Source organism: Erpetoichthys calabaricus, chromosome 16, assembly GCF_900747795.2.
Source record: "Erpetoichthys calabaricus chromosome 16, fErpCal1.3, whole genome shotgun sequence".
In the NCBI taxonomy this organism is placed as follows: Eukaryota; Metazoa; Chordata; class Cladistia; order Polypteriformes; family Polypteridae; genus Erpetoichthys; species Erpetoichthys calabaricus.
In genome coordinates, this window is record NC_041409.2 from 84,468,404 (window position 1) to 84,492,423 (window position 24,020).

At 36.8% G+C, this 24,020-nt stretch overlaps 1 protein-coding gene across 1 annotated transcript in view; it reads left to right on the plus strand.

Annotated features, from left to right (window-relative positions):
• Positions 1-24,020, plus strand: part of rps6ka5 (ribosomal protein S6 kinase, polypeptide 5) — a 91,348-nt gene that overhangs the window by 35,510 nt on the left and 31,818 nt on the right. The window contains 7 exon segments of the mRNA XM_028822168.2: positions 8,127-8,198; positions 16,480-16,698; positions 18,411-18,526; positions 18,854-18,961; positions 19,497-19,580; positions 21,986-22,089; positions 22,451-22,601. Of these exon segments, the coding sequence (XP_028678001.2) occupies positions 8,127-8,198; positions 16,480-16,698; positions 18,411-18,526; positions 18,854-18,961; positions 19,497-19,580; positions 21,986-22,089; positions 22,451-22,601 (854 nt within the window).

The following is a 24,020-nucleotide window of genomic DNA, read 5'->3' on the forward strand; positions in this document are numbered from 1 at the left end:
AAGGATGATGTCCAATGTTGTGTGGAGTTGTTGCTATTGCTTTTCTGTGTTTAAGAAGAGGATTCTTCTTGCATTGGAGTGCATTTTTTGCTTTTGTGATGTGGTCCTTCTTTGTGTTGTGCTGTGCTTTTCTCAATTAGGCTTTTTTGCTGTGTCCTGTGCAACTTCATAAGGAAAAGCATTACTTTTTCTGGCACAAGTGTTTAGATGTTGATGTTCCCTTCTTGAAGAAATGACTGGCTCTTTGTCTTCTCAGACTGGCCTCAGTCAACTGGCACAGAGCTTGGCTTGGGAGATTGGATCTTAGCTTTTAGGTCCACAAAGAGATAGTGGCTTATCCACTTTTTGTTTTCAGAAAGAGACATCCTCCACTTTCAAAGAGACAGAAGAGATGAATGCAAGTAGTTTTAAAACCTCTGGTGATGGATTAAAGTCACTTCCAGTTACAAAATCATTGCCTGGTCATAAGCACATCATTTTGCCCATCAAGGTCGCCACTCATTGAATTATAGCTCTTTGTTTGAAATTTAGGTGTCCATTTGGGCTCCTTCATGTCTGAAGGAGTATGCAGGGATGTCAGTTCAACTCTGTCTTACACCTTTGTTATCGAATGAAGTACAGAGCTTGACCAAGAATGTTACGAGCTGCAGTTAAGCCATTTTCTCAGGAGTGCAGGTTGGGGGTGAAGCTGGATTTTTGCATTCCTGTTAAATCTGCTGTCTTAACTGGCCTTCTGTATAACAGAAAACCAACAGAATGAGCAGTGCCCACTTTGGCCTACAAATTGAATGTTCATATTAACAATAAGTAAATATTTGAATAGATTTAAACTTTTTTTATCTATCTATCTATCTATCTATCTATCTATCTATCTATCTATCTATCTATCTATCTATCTATCTATCTATCTATCTATCTATCTATCTATCTATCTATCTATCTATCTATCTATCTATCTATCTATCTATCTATCTATCTATCTATCTATCTATCTATCTATCTATCTATCTATCTATCTATCTATCTATCTATCTATCTATCACTATTTTCTTGTGGTACATCTGCAGAGCGTGGAGTACTAATCACTCATGTACTCCTGTGTGAATGCTGTAACATTCACAAGAAAGTGACAGTGGAAAACCCAGCTCTTCACAGAAACAGGTTTCTCTGTACATATAAGTGACATGGTCAAAGAGAAAGTAGAACCGGACACATTTAGCACTGCCTATAATACATACTGTACAAAAGCCATGATTATTTAAACACACTAAACACAGCCAATATTTTATTTTTTGCCCAGCTACATGGCTTTTTGGTCCTTGAGAACAGAAGTTGTATGGTCTCACTGCTCATCTTTCTTTTATATAAATTGAGGCACTGTGTGTCTACTTGTGTTTAGATAGATAGATAGATAGATACTTTATTAATCCCAGGGGGAAATTCACATACTCCAGCAGCAAAAAATATTAAATTAAAGAGTAATAAAAAATGCAGGTAAAAAAACAGACAATAACTTGAATAATGTTCAACATTTACCCCTCTGGTGGAATTGAAGAGTCGCATAGTTTGGGGCGAGGAATGATCTTCTCAGTCTGTCAGTGGAGCAGGACAGTGACAGCAGTCTGTCGCTGAAACTGCTCCTCTGTCTGGAGATGACACTGTTTAATGGATGTAGTGGATTCTCCATAATTGATAGGAGCCTGCTGAGTGCCGTTGCTCTGCTACGGATGTCAAAACGTCCAGCTCTATGCCAACAATAGAGCCTGCCCTTCCTCACCAGTTTGTCAGGCGTGAGGCATCCTTCTTCTTAATGCTGCCTCCCCAGCACACCACTGCGTAGAAGAGGGCACTCGCCACAACCATCTGATAGAACATCTGCAGCATCTTACTTTATTTTTTTAAGGTGAGCATGGTTGGGCCACTGTCTGAAAGAATAAGTCTACCAACCTGCTGGCCTCCAACATAACACAGAAATCTGGTGAAAAGTGGTTATGTAGCTATTTTACCAGTATGAACACAACTGTTTATAAATGATCTCTGCTGCAGGGTGCATTTACTGGCAACCTACTAAGTTCTGCATATTCGATATTTAAGAAAAAAAAATCTACTAGACATGCCCAACATGTTTTACTTGCACCACATTTGTACAGGTCATGCAGTGGTTCATTGGTAAACGCTTTTAAGACCCACTAATGGTGATGAGACTTAAAGGAGATGGTCTGTAGAAATAGCAAATCCACCAAGTGTGGAATGGAAGGTTCACAGAAAGGAAATGCCTTGGTGGTCTTCTGTTAAGTCATTTGCAGAAATTTATGTTTAACATGATGCTGTTTTGCAGTGTTCTCAATTTTAAATTTTATTATTAAATGTATAATTCAAGTATATTCTGTTAATTCAGTCACTGAATTTTGATTGGTATGTTATTTATGCTATTTTGTGCTTAAGTTATAAAATATTGCCATCTTTTAGAAATCAAAGGCTATTACTGGAATGATATTTTGTCTGAAAACCTTTACTTTAAAAAGTAACATGAGCATGTGTTTTACCACCAACTGTTTGTTGTGAGGTTAAAAAATAGGTAGAATAGAAACCAGCAGGCTGGCAATGGTGCTGGTTCAGCAGAAGTAAGAAGTTAAAGTTGTGCATCTCAAGAGGAAGCTCATATTTTGCAATACTGGTTTCTTAATAATCTTGTGGTTTGATGTTTGTTCCAGTTGATGTGAACATTCTAATAAACTATCATTCTGTTCATTAGAGGAGCTCTCTTAATTTTCAATTTCAAATCAATTCTTTTATCACAGCAATCAAATCAAATACGGTCCATAATACTGACTTGTGTAATTTGAAAATTACGTGATGAAATGGAGTCCATTCTGTTGTGTAAAACTCATAAATAATATGAACATTAGTCAGCAGCTGTATACAGGCTTGTTCCTCAACATCACAACCAGACTTAGTTTTTTGTGAGGTTGTTCAGATAAGTGAAAATGCAATAGAATTCTTCACAGCAGCAATGACAGTGGAAAAAAAGGTCATGGTGTGATGATTAGGTTGATATAATGGAAGACATATTTCTACATTGTGATCTAGCTCACCAAAGTTTGGTGGTTTTTGAAATGGCTTCCCAATTTCTGCAGGAGTTTAACTTGTGTTACAGTGAATCTTTCTGGTTGAACAAATTAGCATTTTTCTTTTATTATTTGCTATATATGTTTCAAGTCAGGTATTTGTTTATTGAGAACTGCATCTCCCTTTAATGAAATATGCACAGCTGTTGTTATGTGTACACATACACATATAATGTTATACTGTTGGATTGGTACTAAAATTTCAATTTAGGTACCGATACCATCTTTTGCAGCTCACTACCTGTACCAAAATAATACCAAAGTAAATAACGGATAAGTGCCACTCCCGCGGCTTCCAGCTGCCTCATCCCTTAGCCCAAACATATGCATGTTGACCTGCCTTACCACATTTCCCTTGCATGGGGTTAGAGGCAACCTGACTGCCATACTGTTCTCTGGGTTCAACTGAAGCCCATAATTTTTTTGAGCTTCCCCCATGCTGATATACGCATATTATAATGGGGGGGGGGGGTCCTTACAATTTCAAGTGCATTAATATACAAATATTGCAATATTTCTGCAAAGTGTGGCAGGGGAGGCTGAATCCCTAGGGGTCAGAATGCGCAGTGACTATATAAACCATTAACTTCCAATATGAATTTAGCATGATGCGGGTATAATACCATTTAAAAAATTTAATAAATATATAAAATCTTGATTTATTCCTCTGCTCCACACTTTAAAATTAAAAATCAATTTATATGCGCACGTTGCAGACCTCCATTTAAGGGGATTTGCACACATTTTCGTCACTCCATGTAGAAATGACAATTTTTCTACATGGTTCCCCCCATTTCAGGGCAACATGATGTTTGGGACATAGCAATGGCTAGTATCTGGACACTGTATATCTAATATTTGAAAGGCCCTGTTCGTGAATGTAATGCAGTCTAACATTTACACTGCAGGTGATGTTAGTATTCTAATTCTGGATTTGTACACAGGCTAAGCAATACCAAAGTCTGATCACTCATATAAGATACTTAGAAAATTTCACAAGCAAAGTTGTTTTACAGGAGTTCCAAAACTGTGAATTAATGTAAAATTGACAAATTTGATTTCACATTAGAAGTGTTAAAGTTTGGATAAATGTTAAAAAATGGAGGGTCAGTTTTGGAAAATTTGGATTATGTGTCATTTGAAAATTGAATCTGTTTGATTCATCCATTAAATTTTACTTTTTAGTAAGTTTTATTTATTTATTTATTTTTTTAAGCAGCTAAAGATGCAAATATAAATCAAATGTTACAAACCTAACAGAGTGATTCTTTGATTATCTAGATTTTAAAAGTATGCTGTTTATAAAAAGTTTTAAAGAGTTTGTTTGAACTAAAATATCTTGAATTATTTTGAAATTCACTTATTCAACAGTACAGGTATAATAATGTTTACAATTTTTTTAGTATTAATTTAGCCAGTATTTTTCAGTTACTGGAGAGAAGATGTCGGACAATAAATTTAGAATGTGCACATGGTAAAATAAGACAAGTAATCCACGATGATTTTGTTTTTTATAAATCCTGTACTGAAATTCCCCTAAGATTATAAAATTCACGCCAAGTTCTTACACTTGGAGAATCTCCATGTCCATCACATGTTAAAATTCAAGCCCTGCATTGTATTTTGATATTTATGAATGCCAATCCTAGTTTACTTTCAGTAAATGATAACTTGGTAACTGCTTGATGGATATTCCACTGTTATAAAACTTGTGTTACTATTAGTATATATACATTCTATATTCTGTTACCGAAAAATGCACAATTTTGTTCACTTGAGTAATGGAGGTACTTTTAATAAAAGCCTGTTGAATGGAATTTTCTTTTTTTGCTGTGGTATCAAATAGTCATTGAGTATTGTATAATTTAACATGTATTAGAATCAAATGCAAAAATTGTGGTTTTCTGACATCCCAATTCACTATACCTTACATTGTTACTATACGGAATACCTTATTTGCTTGTGGTCATTCAGGAGCAGAAACCCGCAGCAACAGGATATGTGCCAGGCACTGACACACTGAAAGTGTAACCTGAATCAGAGCCAAGTACAGTGATCCCCCGCCTATTGCGGAAGTTACGTTCCAGACCCATCAGCAATAGGTGAAAATCCACGATATAGAAAGACCATATAAATAAACATTTTTTTTTATATAGTTTAAGCCTTAAAATATCCCTCCCACACACTTTAAACACACAAACAACTTATTAAAACACACTTTGTAAGCACATATGAAATGTGGATTTCTGGCTAAGGATATGAGTAACATCTTCCTATTATTAAAAAAAAAAAAAAAAAAAATTTGGCAGGGAGGCGAAGCTTGATTTTCTCGGAAGACAATTGACATCCCATGAGAGACATTTTAACGTCACGCAAGACAAGGCAGTGAGACAGAAGGACAGCTGCTGTACAGGCTTTTAAATGAGCGACGCGCATAGCGACAAGCAGAACAGGCATCTTGGCAGAAGCAGCACAAAGCCAGTAGCTGATCTCTACTTATCGTGCGTTCAGCTCCACCCTTTCACAACGTGAGCGGGAGAGATGCGAAGTGGCAGGAGCGTAGCATGCCTCTGGGGTTGGGTTGAGTGAAGCGATCGAGACCAGATCATCTCGGAGAGACACTTTGACGACACACAAGACTAAACATTGCAACCTTAGGAAGCAAAACCCGTGACACGGTGAATTTTGCACATCACGCCCTACTTGCAAACAATTTAAAACAAGTTCACTGACATCTGACTTAGCAGTTGTTGGAATGCTTTTGGCAGACACACTTCAGGTGCTCCCTGCTCTTAAAATAACGACAAGCAGAACATGCAGCTCACCAGCTGCAGCAAGCCAGCAGATGATCCGAGTGCTTCTCCTTAGCATGCGTTCAGCCCTCAGCCCCCACCAACCCCCCTTCAGAACGCTAGTGGCAGAGACGTGAAGTGGCGGAATGACAGCTGCTGTACAGGCGTTTAAGTTATTGATGCTTAGCGCGAACAAGCAGAACACACATCTGGCCAGCAGCAGCAAGACAGCAGCTGAACCGATCGCATTTCTTAAGCGTGCATTCATAAAACCCCCACCGCCATTCAAAACGCGAGCAGCGTTATAAGTCCTGCGAGAAAGAGATTCTTGCTTAGGGCTGAAGTACTGCAACTCACTGCTGGCAGGAGCAATGGCATGTGTCGCAAAGCTGCTGCAGATGATTCAGAATGTACCGGCACATCTGGTGTTCAACCTGCCAATTCGGGCACATGTCACTCCTCTGTTCTGATCACTTCACTGGTTCTTGTAGTAGCATGCCATGTAATTTTCTAACCTACTTAACCCAGACCAGAGTTGCGTGGTTTGGGTGTTGGAGCATATCACAGCTAGCATGGGGTACAAGGCAGGAACAAACCTACCAGTCCATCACAGGGTGTACACACACACACACACACACACACACATACACACACACACACACACACACCCCCCAAATGCACACTAAGACCAATTTAGCATTTCCAATTCATGTAAACTGCATGTCTTTGAATAGTTGGTAGAAACCCACTCAGACACAGGGAGAACATGCAGAATCCATGCAGGAAGGACTTAGAATGCAAACTCTGGTGTCCTTAATGCATGGTAGCAGCGTTACCACTGCACCGCCATGTAACAGCATGTACTGTACTAAATTCAAATTCTTAATGTTTGCTTACAGAGTAGTCGATGTGTCTGCACAAGTGGAGCATCTTGTGAGGTTCTATGCCTTTCTTCAACCACTTAGGGCTGCTGTTGAACAGCGTCTGGTGATGCCACCTCTGTATGGTATCAAATCTCCGTCTAGACTCTTTCATGTGTAGCTACTGGATAGTGGAGTGAGCTGCCAACCTCCATGCAAAATTCTGACTCTCACTGTGTTTAAGAAGTATTTGAAGACTCATTTAGTAAATATGAATTTCTGTCTAACTGATATTAGCTGTTAGGCTTTGTAAATCTGAGAACTGTTAGTTGTATTTTTATTCTGAGCTCTTCACTTGTGGAAATCAATTTTGTACCATTGTCCTGTAGCACTTGTTCCCAAATTGTCCCTGAGACCGATGTTACAAAAGAGACCAACATAATTGAGCAAGTCTCTTTAGATAAAACCTTCTTCTAAGCAAATATACTGATCTCCAGTTGTTAGCACCTCCTGTCTCACCTGTATAAGCTGTTGTAGAAAATGATTACATGAAAGAACTGAAAATAAAGGTACCACGCCAAGTTAAGTCAACATAATCACCTTATTCTTGTGGAGCCCTGTTTGTCAAATTATTAAAAAAAAATTATCGATCAAGAGGTAAATTATGATACCTGGGAAAATAACCCACAGACTGCTGAAGTCTGCATTGTTTTGCTAGTCTTAAAACAGTTACTTTTTGTAATAGTAAGGGCACATAGTTGTTTCCGGGGTGGGAACATCAAATTAATTTTGGAACAAAGCATAAGCCTATAGATAGATTTTGAATCAATGCAAAAATGAATGGTTGAATGATGTGGGCTTGCATACAGATGTTTTATAAATGAGAATAGTAAATGCATCAGTAGGCAGTAGCCTTAGAGTGTCTGTTGAGGTGGCCTGTCTTAGAAAATCTAAGATTTATGCCTCTAGGTACAATTGTTTGCTGCTGCATTTGGTAATGAAATGCGTGGCAGGTAATACTGGTGTTACATAAGTGGTGGGTCATTTCCGCTACACTAACTGTTGCTGACCCACTGAAGGAGACGCATTATACTAAGCAGCTTAGCTCTGCTTTTATCCTTACTAATGTCCATGTAGGCTACCACCACGCAGTGTCTCAGTGAAATAATGCTGCCCATCATGGAAAATGAGCTCCAGGTGCTGCTTTGTGTGCTGAAGGGTAACTTATGTTAACTAGGTTTTCAATGTCTGGCTAGAGATAAAGCAGATGTTAGTGGAGGCTGACCTATAGCGATTGCTTTTTGTGCCATCTTAACTCCATTAATGCATCTTCTTTTTTATTGTAGCTAATTTGACGGGCCATGCAGAAAAAGTGGGAATCGAGAACTTTGAGCTACTGAAGGTCCTTGGTACAGGAGGTAAGTATAGTTTTGAAATTAATAAAAAATATTCTCTTGTAGAAGACTTCGTATTTGCCATAATGTTATTCATGTTATGGTTCCTTTTTTCATTTACTGCTTTCATGTTATGATCATATATAATACCTATATTTATTAAAGGAAATTAGACTTTTAATATAAGTTTCATATATTGGAATTTATTTTAGTTTTTAATGCAACACAGATAGCAGAAGTGGATCCATACATATTTATTTGTGTCATAAAGGTGGCATAGTGGTACAGTAGGTAGCACTGCTCCCTCACAACTCCCGAGAATTAGGTTCCAACTGCTGTCTGTGTGGAATCTGCATGTGCTCCCTGTATATGCGTGGATTATTTCAGAATTATTTCCTTTCAAATCATAAAGATATACAAGTTTGATTTGTCGCCACCTTCACCCTTTCCCAATGTGAGTGAGCTGTACCCTGTAACACGCTGGAATTCCTTTCTGTTTTGCCTTTTGCATAGTGTTATTGGGATTGATCCTTGCCTCTTATAACCCAGCTTTAAAATAAGACCATTTCAGAAAATTAATTAAAATATTAAGAAATTAGTTAATTTGTGTCTTTAAAAAATTAAATATATAAAAAAATAATCATTAACATTAGGAAGCAAAACATTCCTGTTATACGCAGATACATGTTTTGAAAAAGAAATACAAAATAATTAAATCATCCTTAAGGATTTTGATGAATATGACAGTTGAAAATGAAAGTTTTGTATGTACGCATTCAGCAGAAACATCCTGTTGCTTCTAAATAACTTTCCATTTTAGCCCCATTTCCTTTGTGATCATGACTGTGACAGGAGTCAAACACTCTGAATTTGTCTGGAAAAGGTGAAAGCATGCAAATTCCAAAACCTTCAATACCCTCCTTTCACAACTGTAAGCAGTTACGAATATTTTGTGGATCTGCCAGTGACCAAAACACTTTAATTCTTTATTCTCTGCAACCATAGTGACTCTGGTTTATTTATTTATTTTTTCAATTAAAATTTCATACACTTTCGAGAATGTCCACACTCCTACCTGCCAATCAATGTTTAAAGATGCAAACTGTCCAATGGTTATTAAAAGATTTTTGTGTGCTCCATTTAAAGGATACGTGTAGTATTTTTCAAGTCAAAGTTACTGCTTTACAAATAATGGAATATTTGCATTTGCCTCATGAAAGTATATCCTAATACTTAAGAGTTTTCTTAAATTTTAAAAAATACATAGCCTGACCTGGTATTTTAAAATGGAAGTCAAGTGGCAGGGGGCCCCGACAAGAAAATATAAGCCTAAAAACTTAATGAATGTGTTCACTTTGAAACAGGAAAAGTTTTGATACAAGAAAAAATGCCCTCCATGTTTACAGTTCATTTTTGTGACACCAAAAGGGATCTGTAAATAATAATTTTACTGCATTTTCCTACTATTTTTCTTGAGGTAAGAATATATTTTCGGGTTGCTTGTGTGACAGCAGTGGCCTTCGTAGGTGGAATTCTGACATAAATAAAGAAGTAACAGCTTAGTGTGTTTTGAGTGGAAACCACACTCCCTTGTAGTGGAGGAAGACTAACACTAAGGTAGATGGAACAACTGGTCTTCTTTTAAAATGGCTGAATCTCATAATCTTGTCTTTTTTTTCACTAATGATATGTCATGTACAAGCTATTTTACCGTGTGTATTGGGGATGCTCCAGGTCAAATTTTTTATGGCCGATACCGATCACCAGTTTCATGTTATTTAATTGTCCGATTCTGATACTGGTTCAGATTTTTTTTTTTTTTAAATAACTTTTTACACTAAACTCCTGCATAATCAGGTTCATAGAAACCTTATGTCCTATATTAAAGTGTATTGTTATGATTAAACTATAGGTCACAGGTGTTAACTGTTTATTTAAAATTTAATTCTGTAGTACTATTTTTTTAGTGACCATAAAAATAGTAAAACAAAATTTCCTTAAAATACATACAAATAATATATATATACAAAAATATTTGTCAGTAATGCATATCGTATAAAAGAAAAGAAAATGCTTCTCATAATTTGCAAGCTGTCACATTAATTTTTTTTCTGTAATTTGAAACAACGCTTATTAAAAATAGTTTTCACCATTTCTCCAACAACAAAAAAAACTATGTATACATTGTATACACATTTACACAATCAATAAATTGGTATTGGTAATGAAAAACTGCTGAAATGTAAATATACTTGCACTTTTAGCTTTTAATTATTTGTAATCATGAATTGCACTACAGCTTTTTTTACTGGTAAAGTATACATTTACTATTGTCACAATAGCGAGACATACTCAGATAAAGGTTTGGGGCAGCCACCCGTATAATCTGGTATCCAGGCAAAGTTGCTTTTTTCAAAATATATAGCACTGATGTGCATACAACAGAGTCCAAAACAAGACTGAGGAAATAGGGAAAAGGGGCAGGCTTTTAAAGGGGAAGACAGGAAGTGAGGTTGTAAGGATCGGGCCCATGTTCTTTAGCCAATGGTTCGAGCCCGGACGTGAGATCACAAGGGCCGGAGCCGGTAAGGTCTCCTTCCATTGGCTCGGTCCCGGAAGTGACGTCAAGAGAGGCACACAACATGCAACGCAACATGTGCGTTGTCCCTGCTGCACTGAATAAGCGCAGGCGCTCTAACATCACCCCTCCCCCGATCTTACTTAGACTCTCTTTAAACTCCACTTCACTCCCACATAATCAATCAAGGCGTGAGCTGGGAAAACTTCGCTCACGTTCTAAGTCGGTGGGGGGATGGAATAGCCAGCTGCTGGCAGCTTGTCTTTTATCAGCACATTTAGAGGACAAAGGATGCTGGCGGAGAGGTGTGAACGGAGTTAAGAAGCGATTTAAGGAGGGCCGGATATGCGAGTTTTTTCGTAGGCTCTGGTAATTCTAGTGTTAAAGTGGAACTTCATCAGAGCTTTCTCAGCTCACAACCTGCCTTAGTTAAATTAAAACCTGGATGGAGCAGAACTCTTTCAAATTAAATTGCAACAAAACTGAACTCCTGCAAATTGGGACTAAAATGCAACTTAATAAAATGAGCTCCTTCCTAGTCCATCTTGGCGGTGATCTCATCAGACCTGCCTCTACTGTAAAGAATCTTGGTGTCATTTTTGATTCCTCCCTCTCTTATTCTGCCCACATAAAATCACATTAAGAAACTTTCTTACTTTCACCTCCATACGTATCCCGTGTTTGCTCCTTCCTCTCCTTCTCTAATGCTGAGTAACTTGTCCATGCTTTTATCACATCCCGCATCAATTATTGTAAATCCTGCTGCTGTCTTCACTGGCTCCCTGTGTCTTACAGAATCGAATATAAAATCCTACTAATAACCTACAAAGCCTTAAATAACCTTGTGCCAAACTACATCAGTGACCTTCTCCATCACTATGTGCCTGCCCGCCCACTAAGGTCCTCTGATTCTGGCAATCTTGTTGTGCCCCTCACTAATCTACACTCCATGGGTGACAGGGCCTTCAGCTGTATAGCGCCCAGACTCTGGAATGACCTACCGAAATTAATTAGATCAGCTGACTCCATGAATTGTTTTAAAAAACAACTCAAAACTCATCTGTTCAGGAAGGCTTATAGCTCTACTTGACTTTATTACCCTTCTCTCAGTTTACTTCTCTGTCAAGATGCACATGTAACCTGTGTGTGTGTGCGCGCGAGACCCATCAATTATGTTGTCTGTTAGGCTTTTTTTTTCTCTGAATTTACTATCATATTCTTCTTTATTTATTTATCAGGTTTGTACAGTACTATATACTGTATACCCTGCCGTTCTTTCTTATGTACTGTAAGTGCCTTGAGCATGGGAAAGGCGCTATATCAGTGTTTCCCAAACCCGGTCCTGGTGAACCCCTGTGGCTGCAGGTTTTTGCTCCAACCGGATTCCTAATCAGTGACAACACCTGATAGCACTGATCTCATTTAATTAGCTGTTTTTTTTTTTCTTTTATTCGACATTCAGAAAAGCACAGCAGCATGGTTTTTACATTTATAAGACGTTTAGAAATATTTCTGCTTTTGCTATAGATTTAAATGCTTAACTCTTTTGTTGATTTCATTATACTTTGCCCTTTTTCTGTGCAGTTTTTCCCCCTCTGTTGTATCTTAATAATGACAATTTAAAATGAGCAGATCAGACACCCAGACAAACAACACTGAATAATCAAAGGCTGCAACTACTTTAGAGACAGACCCACTAATTCAACAATTAGAACACCTAGAAAAGTAGAATGAAAATCAAGATGAAAATACTGTTAAAAAGAAAAAAAATACATTATTCCTATATAACTGCTTGGTACATTTTTAATATATATATATTTTTTTTAAGCAAACTTTGTTTTCTAATTTCTATATTGTTCCCTAAACACAAAACTTGGGAAATATCAGTTCACGTAATTAGCCCAGTAGTTCAATTAAAAACAGAAGCTGGTTGGAACAAAAACCAGCAGCCACAGGGGTTCACCAGGACCAAGTTTGGGAAACACTGCGCTATATAAATAAAATGTATTATTATTGTTATTATCAAGAAGACACAAGACTAACATGCTTAAGAGGTTTATAAGTACAGTAAAAGACTATATTTTCTGTTAAGCTAACAGGACTATTGTTAACTAAGCAGTAATTTCAAATTCATCTTTATCTTTTGTTTTTCCAATTGAAAATGTAAGCTGCTGCACTTAAAACAAGCTTTCCCTCCAAACTCAAATGGTGTCCGTGTTCACTTGCTCAATTACTGTAATACCTCACGTGAAAGGAGCACTACAACTAAATTACTGTAAAGCCTAGAAAAGCCATGACTGAAATGATCGTTTTTTGTGATCTGCCTATTTGAGTCTTTTTTTAGTGAAAATGTGCCAATTTAGAATGGCAGCTGGAGCATCTCTATTGTGTGTGTAATCTCAAAATGCAGATCAAGGTTTAATAACTTTCTTGGCTTGAAAATATTCATATTCAGAAAGTTTTCAAGGTTTTGTTTTCCATTCTGTGACCAATGACAATTATGAATGCCAGGACAGGCCATGTGTTTTGTACTGCCACCCCGGGAGAACAACTAAGCCCATTACAGCCACACTGAAAATACCGCTAGAATAATAGCAGTATTTTAAAGAAATCTTATGGGGTAACATGACCAACACTTGTCCTGTTTAACTCACTCGCCACACGTCCCAGATCAGCATTTGTTGAAGAACATTAAAGAAATGAAAAGAAAAAGAAAAAAAAAGGTATATTTACCTCTTAACAAGCAAGACATTTTAAAAATAACAATGAGTACATACCAGGTATAAAAAAAAATCCCCAATTAGAGGCAAGAAAATAAAATTGGTCGGTTTTGTTGAGGATATTCTAATAATAGAACTGGGGTCATTTTTGAGCGAGTAAAAGTAATTAATACATTTTTAATGTTTCTTGTCAAGCACATAATATAGGGTAGTTGTGGGTTTTGTAGTAATTTTAAATCAACTTTTAAATTATTTTTTACAATCATTATAGCATTACTGAGCACTGCTGCTGGTGCTATCCCATGTTAATATGACATTATAATGCTTCGCAGTGACTGTGACTGGTCTATTTTATCTTTAGGCAAGTCAAGATGTTTTTGTGTCTTTTTTTAGTTATTCTGATGTGTATTTAAGTGGGGATTGTTGTTTGTTTGTTTGGTGGTTGCAGGGGGTGGATCTACCGTCTGTGCCTGGTTGCATGCCCAGGGGCAAGCGACGTGTTTTTTGTGGAACAAATTGTGCCTTCTTGCAGTACATTTTGTTAATCAAATCATTGTGGAACAACACGTTTATTTCTTCAAACTTTCTGTTCTCATTCCTTATTTGTGGGCCTGTTCACTTATTTAACTCTAAAGGCGGTAATGCAAGGAATATTAGTAGAGGTTTCCAGTCAGCTGATACATGGTGTGTCAAACAAATAATCAAACTGTATAGTGCAAGCACATTCATTTTATGTATTATCTCAGAAACATGTAAACCAGTGACTTGTAAAGTGTATTTTTCTTTTTTCTCCATCTTTAAAAGTTAACTTGCACAAAGACAATTTGAAGAAATGTATTTAATTTTACATATGAGTTACAGCTTATGGGAAGTTATTAATGTTGTTAATCATTCTCCACAGTCCTCCTTCTTGCTTCCTGTTCTTGAGTAATTTATACTTTTTAGCTTATGTATGGGTTTGGAGATAAAGCCAGAGAGGCGAAATTGCGTTGGTCTGGACATGTGCAGAGGAGAGATGCTGGGTGTATTGGGAGAAGGACTCTAGGGATGGAGCTGCCAGGCAAGAGGAAAAAAGGAAGGCCTAAGAGGAGGTTTATGGATGTGGTGAGAGGGGACATGAAGGTGGTGGGTATAACAGAACAAGATGGAGAGGACAGGAAGATATGGCACAAGATGATCTGCTGTGAAGACCCCTAACGGCAGCCGAAAGAAGAAGCAGTTGTGAAATGAAAACTTAGTATTTATGTAGAATAGGGGAAAAACAAGCTAACTTGCCAGCAATAGAGAATAAACAATGTAAGGCTATCCACTAAGCACTCCAGTAGTGTGTGCTATGAAAATTTGGGTAGAATTGTTGAACTATTGTGGATACTGCTTGCTCACTCAGTTGCTTGCTGCCAGTACCTTCTCTTCATCTGTTATTAGACACAGGAACACTTTGAACTCTTCAGGGGTGAGTCACATTGACAGATGTCCAATAACCTTAACTCATAAAATCTTTTACGTGGGGAGGTGAAATTGATCAAAGCAGTTGACAGTGGTCTTTTTTGTGTAATATAACAATAGCACACTGATCTAAAAACAACACAACAAATCTCGTGAACATTGCAGTTGATGAAAGTAATTGAGATGGACAGTATATACAACTGAAGACTGCCTCAAGACATTGTTTCTGCATTGCCAAAGTCATGAAGTGTTTTGCTGTTCTGGGCTATCTTTGTTCCTGATGCAGGAATATTCGTGCTTTGAGAGCTAGTATTGACTCTGCACAAGTAGTATTTAAATGCACAAGAGTGGGACATTGGAATAAGCAATTTTATTTTCAGGGGTTGCTTCAGAGAGTTGACTTATTCATCTAAATCCTGAGAAGAATGTCTGCATATGCCAGGGCTCATCAAGCCTAAAATAAAGCATAGGTTGTTATCTATGTGTGGGGTGGCACATGCAAGTAAATGGGCTCATTCACACAGAAAATTCAACACAGCACTGAATATACCATTTTGTGCAACACAAGATTATAATGTTAAAAAAATAATAGGAAATAGATAATTATAGACACACAAGGTCAAGAATGATTCTTCAGTAGTTTAATCTACCACTGCATACAGCTAACAAGGCTACAAAAACAAAACTGCTGATGCACTGTTGGCTTAATATTTAGCTGGCAAAACACATCACTATAGATGAAGTAACACTGCATCAAGTCTGATGTGTGATATTGTAGTTGACAAGTCTGGGAACTGAATCTCTGCTGCAGTCATGATCAAACCACATTCATTAAAAAACATATATACATATCTGAAAAAGAAATTATGTTGGGGGGAAATTTTGTCTGGATAGGGGTGTTGGTCTGAGCTGGCTCTACCCTAAGTGTTACAATCACTTTTGGCAAAAACGGCAGTTGCATTAAAATGAACTACTAGAAACAACACCCAGGGAAACAGGCAACGAGACAAAGAACAGAGCATGACTTCTTTTAAAACGATAAAATCTCATGAAGTATACCTTCTAAATTTTTAAAAAACACCAAATTATATGTTGATTTTACATTGTGTGCGCAATCTCAAGATGTAGCTCAGTATTCAATAGACATATTGAGAAAGCCTTTTGTCCACATTTTCACCTATGCTCTGTAGAGTCCAATTTAAACTGCAAGAACAAGTATAGTATTGTTTTACATTTATAAATAAATAAAGTTTCATTTAAGACGATTACCAGTGGCAAATTAATGTGCGTGCAGTCCTTGAGGTACAGCCGGGCTGCCAAATTGTTAAAAAAAAAAAAAAAAATTCTCACAAAGCATTGGTGCATCATAGACATGGAAATCTCAGATCACCTAGGTATATTAAGGCTTGCTTTCTGTGAAATTTTTCTCCCTGGTTATGCATACTGTGTAATCACATGTTTATATGTTAAATTAGTACAGAAAAGAGTTCGTCGAGTTAAAAGGAATCCATATGCCCTAAACCGTTGACTAACTCTGTATATTTTTTTTTGTTTTCACTAGCCTATGGAAAAGTGTTTTTAGTAAGGAAAATCAGTGGACATGACACAGGAAAGCTTTATGCCATGAAGGTGCTAAAAAAAGCGACAATCATTCAGAAAGCCAAAACAGCGGAACACACAAGGACAGAGCGGCAGGTGCTGGAACACATCCGCCAGTCTCCCTTCTTGGTCACCCTGCACTACGCTTTCCAAACTGATACCAAGCTGCATCTTATTCTAGGTAAGAGCGTTTGGTGAATTAATTATGGGTTATTAATCAAGCAGAAGTATCATACAAATGTGATTTTACTTACTGTCATATATTCCAGCTAATTAATGCACAATGTCTTTGGTAGATGGCTGAACCTTTAGCTTATTTAGTAACCTTTTTATTATCTTGAGAATAATGTGTACCTAAACATTGATATTAATATAGAGATTTTTTTTCCTCTCTCCGGGTAAAGCAAGAGCATTACTTACTAATATTTTGGAGTTTAAATAGACAAAACTATTATTCATTGGTATAACATCTAAAATTTGATGAACGTAGAGATAATATGTGTGTTTATATATTTGAAAGGTATGTTGGTGAATGTAATGCAGCCTACCAATTATACTGCAGGCAACCTCAATATTGTAATCCTGTATTTGTACACAGACTAAGCAATAACAGTCTAATTACAAGATACTTTGAAAATAGCACAACAGAGACTGTTTTACAGGAGTTATGAAGCAATGGTTTAATGTAAAACTGATAAGTTTGATTTCCATCAGGAAGCATTCAATTTTGGACAAATGCAAAAAAAAAAAAAGAGGGTCATATTTGGAAAATGATAGCACCAGGATGTTGTGACACTTGAAAATGAATTCAGTTTGACTCATCTGTTACATATTATGCTAATATAAAACTTATAATAGAAAATGTTAAACAGCTACAAGAATAATTCTCTGACAAACCAAATTTTAAAAGCATGTTATTATAAACACTGCTTTAGAGTTTGTTTAAATTAAAATGTCCTGAATTATCTTGGAATTCGCTAGTTCAACAGTACAGATATACTGTAAGTATGCATTTTCACTGACAACATAGCTTTCCTCCTACATTCTAAAAACATGCAGGTTAGCCAGACTGACGTCTCTATAAAGTGTTTTGTGTGTTAGTGAGTGTACTGTGCAGTGGAACTGAATGCCTATCAGGATTGCTTCCTGCATGGTGTCCAATGCTGCTGGCATAAGTCGTAAAATTCTATAATAGTGAATTGTCTTTATCAGGTTCAGAATATGTATTGGATAAGTGATTAGATTTTTTTTTTTTGGCTGCCTACTTTTCTTCCAGTCTCCTAATGCCCATAATTTCCACTATAGAATCTGTTTTAAATCTGCTAAATTTATTCTAATAATATACACCTCCTCTTGTTAACAAATACATGGACTTCATCTTATTTTTATGCAATCCATTCCATCAGTAGACCCTAGAAATCATCATTGACTATAAATTAACTGGTCTCTTGCATTGCCAGGTCTAAATATTGTTATATGCCCTCACTGCAATCATGCATTGGTTAACTAGTTTTGTGAACTTGGAGCCCAAATATACAACACTGAATCTATGTTCAAAGCTTTTTAAACCCTTTGTTTACTAGTTGAACTCTTTGAGTTTGAACTGTATTTCATGACTCTGCTATGGTGTGCTTGGGGTCCTCTGTTCAAATAAAGAAATGATAGGAGATTCAGTCCCTTATTTCAGTGCATAATTTCCAAATTTCACTACTGTTTCAACATTGTCTACCCCATTTTGAGTGCTGTTTTTTTGGTTTTTTTTTTAATTTTTGAGAACAGGTGCCTGGATTCGCTGTCTTTCATTGATGGTGTTTGATGTCAGAAACAGGAGTGCACTATAAGGACATCTTGGCAATTTATATAAAAAAAGTATATTTCTGTCTTCTGCTACAGATTATGTGAATGGTGGGGAGCTCTTCACACACCTTTCCCAGAAGGAGCGCTTTAAAGAAAGTGAGGTTTGCTTTTACAGTGGGGAGATAGTCCTAGCACTTGAACACTTACACAAGGTAAGATAGGCAGCTTCTGTACTGTTCTCACATTCTCTGTAATTTTTGTACTACTGGGTTCCTCTCATTGTATCCCTCACTTACAATCCTATCCTGTTGTGAAAGTCTTCGCTTCATGAAGGGGTGCAGATATTGATATAATTGGTTAGTTGGCTTTGTTTAGCTGGATAATATACTGAAGTCGAAGTCAACAAGACTTATCTGGACGTGTGGATTAATTGTGAATGAGCTGATTAATTCCCTAACTGTGGTCCTTTTTACAAACTTGCTTATTCTCAGACTATATAAAATGTAATTTAATAATGTTTTCTGGTCTTCTTTCTGCAGCTTGGCATTATATATAGAGATATCAAGCTTGAAAATATTCTCCTAGACTCCAGTGGTCATGTAGTTTTGACTGATTTTGGGCTAAGCAAAGAGTTTGTGGTTGATGAGGTGGGTGTAAGTAACTTCTCAAAACTAGATTTGCCTTATTAAATATGGAGAAATGTAAATATGAGGAAAATACAGCTGTGCAAAAATCCTTTTGGCAGTGACACACAGCAGCCCTTCATAAATGACATTTTCTTTCTATTTCCATAATAAAACTAATTTTATTGCATTTTGAAATTTAAAGCCTAACAGCATTATTATGCATATGTTAAAGAGCAAACTTGAGAGGCTGTTGCAATTAGACCTGTGCTATTTAAGTCATTGCTATTTATTCCCTTGCTTTCATTAAAGTGTAATGTCATCAACTAAAGAAATTCCTATAGAATAATAGTGTTTGGGAAGGCTGTACAGATTGCATTTAATTTTTTCCTCAATAACAAAACTTCAGGTTAATTGCTATGAACAAAGGGAAGTGGCTTTTGAAAAAGCTTTTTGGCAGTCTGATTGATCTTCTGTCAGTTCTTTTAAGTAGTGCTTTGTTCACTTCAGATGTATCATGGGAAATGTGAAATACTTAACTATTGTTTAATTTTTCCAGAAAGAGAGAGCATTCTCTTTTTGTGGCACGATAGAGTACATGGCACCGGAGATAGTCCAAGGAGGTGACTCTGGGCATGATAAGGTATTGTGCTCCATCATTTTTCAGATATTTTTCCGATCAGCCAGAGTTCATATTGGTTTGCTGCTGTTTGCTTGTTTGCCAAAAGTTGAGTGGCATCTTCAGGTATGAGCAATGGTTTGAAAGGTTTGTAAGTGAAGTGAAGTTGTTTTGACACATTAATGATCTGTCTGGTTTTGGGGCCGGTTTATACTTCACGCTCAGAACATGTTTGCACACACAGCATGGCTGCCACACATTTACTACTTTCATTTGACGCATCCTCTGAGCATGTCCTCAGAAATTAATTTGACGACTGTGCAAGTTGCAGTACCAGCAAAAAGTCATGGGGAGTAGTGTGATCAAGTCGGAATGTGACGCCAGAGTCTTCGTTTACTGTCTTCTTGTGACAGAAAGTCACTTTGCGGATCGTACAGGATCAATGTACGAGCTTTGATGTTTGATAAATGGTTCAATGTGGTGAAGCAAAATGCCGACATACAAATGCATATGTGGTGCTTTTATATTCAAGAGTTGCATATTCCCCAACATAATGACACAATACATTTTAAAAGTCTTACATACCATCTTCTGTGCTTTTTTTTTTTTTTTTTTTTTTTTTTTATATATGAACCTTCACAACAGCATTAGAATGTATGGCAGCGTATTTGAGCCACAGAGAAAAAAAAGTTAGGGACACGGTGAAAAGGTCTATTTTGTGATTAAAGTGGAAACTTCGGCTTAAATCTAGAAATGTCCACTTTAATCCCGTAGTTTATTTTATTATTGAAGTAGACTGTCTTAAACGTTATCTTAAAACTGACCCAGTTGTTAATTGCTACGTGCTTCTGGGGCTCCCTCCTGCATTGCAGCAGTGGCAAGCAGCAATTGCCACACAGAACACATTACATTCATGATATTCCATCTCTCTGCACATTTAGAATCCTTGATATCACTTTCATGATGAAATGCGTGTAAATTACATTTTATAGATAAATCGTTAACTTCAATGAATACTGTTAATAATTACAGATGTGGGGGCTGCACAGTTGCACAGCGGTAGCACTTCTGCCTTTCAGTTAGGAGTCATGTCCCTTGTGTTCCCTGGCTGGTCTTTGCATGTTTTCCTGGTGGGTTTCCACAGTGTCCTCCGGTTTCCTTCCAAAGACATTAAAGTTTGGAGATCTGGTGATGCTAAAATGATGCTAGTGTGAGTGCTTGTATTCACCTTGCGATGAGCTGAAGTCCCATCCAGGAATTGTTTCTGCCTCTTGCTCAATGCTAGCTGGAATGGGCACATCCCTAGATTGATGCATGTAATCATTAAACATCCATCCTTTTCAGATACATTGTGGCAAGGTGTCCTCAGAATTTAATGGATGTTTCAATTTCAGGCAATTCACAACACAGAGAAGCCGAACATTTTCTCACCGTGATGATATCTCGTACTGCCACATGGTGGAACCTTCCAAATTTACATAAAGTGTGCGCACAAGTATTAATAGCACAGCGCTTGCGTAGCAGTTGCATTCACACATCGTGTCACGTGAAGTATAAACCTGGCCTTAGTCCTCAAATACCAATCACTAGCAGTCAGTCTGAATAAAGTACAGTCTTATACCAACTTGCAACTCTATTTCAGACCTGTCATTTGGCCACATGTCAAACTATAGCTATATGTCAGTCACAATGTACCCAGGTCATTATAACTGATGCTCTGTGTGTCTGGTGTGGGTCAATGGTATACGTACTTTAACTGCCAGTACAAAGTGGCACAAACCAGTATTCATATCTCGGGGGCCGTTTTTTCAGTGGTCCACACAGCTGTTTTGAACTTCTGCTCAGCTAATGTCTTGCCAGTCACTCCCCTTCCCACGCAGTAGTTTGAAAGAGCCATGCAGCTGTGCTCATGAAACCTCATGTGTCAGTGCTTTGTGGCGATCACTCAGTACTTCATCAGGGACCAAGTGCTCTACAAAACCTGTTAGTCGTTCATGTGTTGTTGCTTCGCAATATTCGTTTCATGTTTGTGGAGATCAGTTGATACTTCATGGGGAAAAGTTTGTGTATTGTGGGAGAACTAAAGAAATTGGTTGTGAAAGGAAAGTAGCAGCTCATCAATGATTCAAACCCACTCATCAGTTATAACCAAATTAGAGGGAACGTTGGCCTTAAGTACAAATAGATTCAAACTTGGTTGGCCGTAAATTGGTTCACGACTGTAAATGCCCAGCTGATTGACAATATTCTAAATATTTAAAGCTCAAGTGGAAATTACATGTATAAGTGTGAATAGATAAAGCATTACTGTTAGTACTTTTTAGGTGCTCCTTTTTGGTGACTCTTATGAAACTAAAGGGTTTTCATATGGTTGGTATGGTAAAATTCTTTAAGACCTGAATGTAACTAGTGGATTCCTTTTGTTACAGGCTGTGGATTGGTGGAGCCTTGGAGTCCTCATGTATGAGCTACTGACGGGAGCATCACCTTTCACTGTAGATGGAGAGAAAAATTCACAGGCTGATATATCTAAGTGAGGCTTCAATTTTATTTGTGTAGGCTTAGCTAAACATTAAAAAAATAAGGAATGAAATTAATTTTGTCATGAATAATTTGACTTCAGTCCAAACTTCTAGTCAGGTTTATCCAAGGCCAAAAATATGTAACATTGTCTTTGTCTTATGTAACACTACTGATTACTAATTGCAGCCTTTAAATTTTTATTTTATTCAAAATGCCTTTAATAAAACTCTTAACATATTTTAGGGTTTTGCTAATGAGTCTGAAAAATATGAAGTGAAGAAGAAATTAAGTTGCCACAACTACATACTGTGGAATATATAGTTGTTACTTGATCTATTGTAAACTAGTTGCCTGTTGTCTTATTTTTGCAGGAGAATACTTAGAAGTGAGCCTCCTTTTCCTCAAGGACTAAGCCCTCAAACTAAAGACCTGATTCAGAGGTTGCTAATCAAAGACCCCAAGAAAAGGCTGGGTTCAGGACCTAATGGATCAGATGAAATTAAAACGCACCCTTTTTTCCAGGTAACTCGGAAGAAACCAGAGTCCTTAATATACGTGTAGTGCAGTGTAATGCTTGTGTATTATTGGCAGATTATACATAGAGAAAGACAAGACTCTTTGTGATGTGTGTGTGTGTGTGTCTTGTGTCCCTGTTTGAGCTGAACATGCAGAAAAGAATTGGGAATAAACTTATTCTCGACTTCTGCTATGACTAAATGTATTGTTACAAGTTTTGATCTGTTTTTCCTCTAGCAACAAGAATATATACTAAAACTTGTTTCTTTTGTGTGTGCAACTGTTGCTTTCATTATTTAGTTTTATGTGCATTCTTTCCCCATATTCAATGTTAGACGTCTATCTATATATTTATTAGTTTTTTTGCGTTTTTCTCTTACTTTACAAAAGAAGTAGAAATAGGTGACCTTTTTTTTTTTTTTTTTTTTTGTTACACATCATTGTTTCAAGCATAGTGTGTCAAGTCAGCAGTCAGCTTAGACTGAGGCTTTTTGTGGAACTGCAGGTTGGCTGAGAACTATACTGAGGATTAGCGACACTGGAAAGGCTTTTTTAAAAAGGAAGATTTTTTTTATGATAACAAAAAGAGAAAAAGAAGCATGGCATTTATTATCGTCTTTTTATGTGAAAAGGAAGCCAGCTTTTGCTTGCAGCAATGGGAGCTTAAAGGTTCTCGCATCAACCATCAGTAAAACCGACATCAGGCACAAAGTGGCTTTCAGGGTACTGGAGAATTGTTTAAAAAAAAAAAATCTGTTATTGCTACAACAGTAGATCCATGAGCATAGTAGAGAGGTAGAAATAGTTGTTGTTGAAAAGTTGTGTTCAGATGTCTTTTTTTTTTATTTTTATTATTTTTAATGACAAGATAAGCTAAAAAATCAAAAATACAAATAGGCTAATCCTGAAAGTGAAATACAAAAAAGTTTTTGTAAAATAATGCAATGCTGTTTATAATGTCTGGAATTATACAATGCTAAAAATTGTGCAAGGAAGAACAAATGACAATTCCTTTATATTCAAATGTCAATTTTTACAGATAAATAATTTTTTTTAATACACAATTTGGAATGTAATTTTTGAATTCCATTCAAGTATTGACATTCAACTTTTTAAAATTGATTCTTAATTAGAAACAGATAACATTCCATACAATCAAGTGAAACTTAACAAAGCAAAATTCAACAACCACCAAAGAGAAAGACAGGAGAGCCAAAAACCAATGCTATTCTTTAAAAGCAGCAAGAAAGGAAGAATATCCTTTTCCTCGAAATGGAAGCTTATTCTAAAATGTTATTGATTAGTTTTGAACAGAACCTCTAAGTGCGAATTTGATTTTTTGCAGTTTCAAATATTATAGAACATCAGTTATCCACTGTCTTGGAAGTGGTGGGGTGGGATTCTTCCAGTTGGGCAAAATAAGTC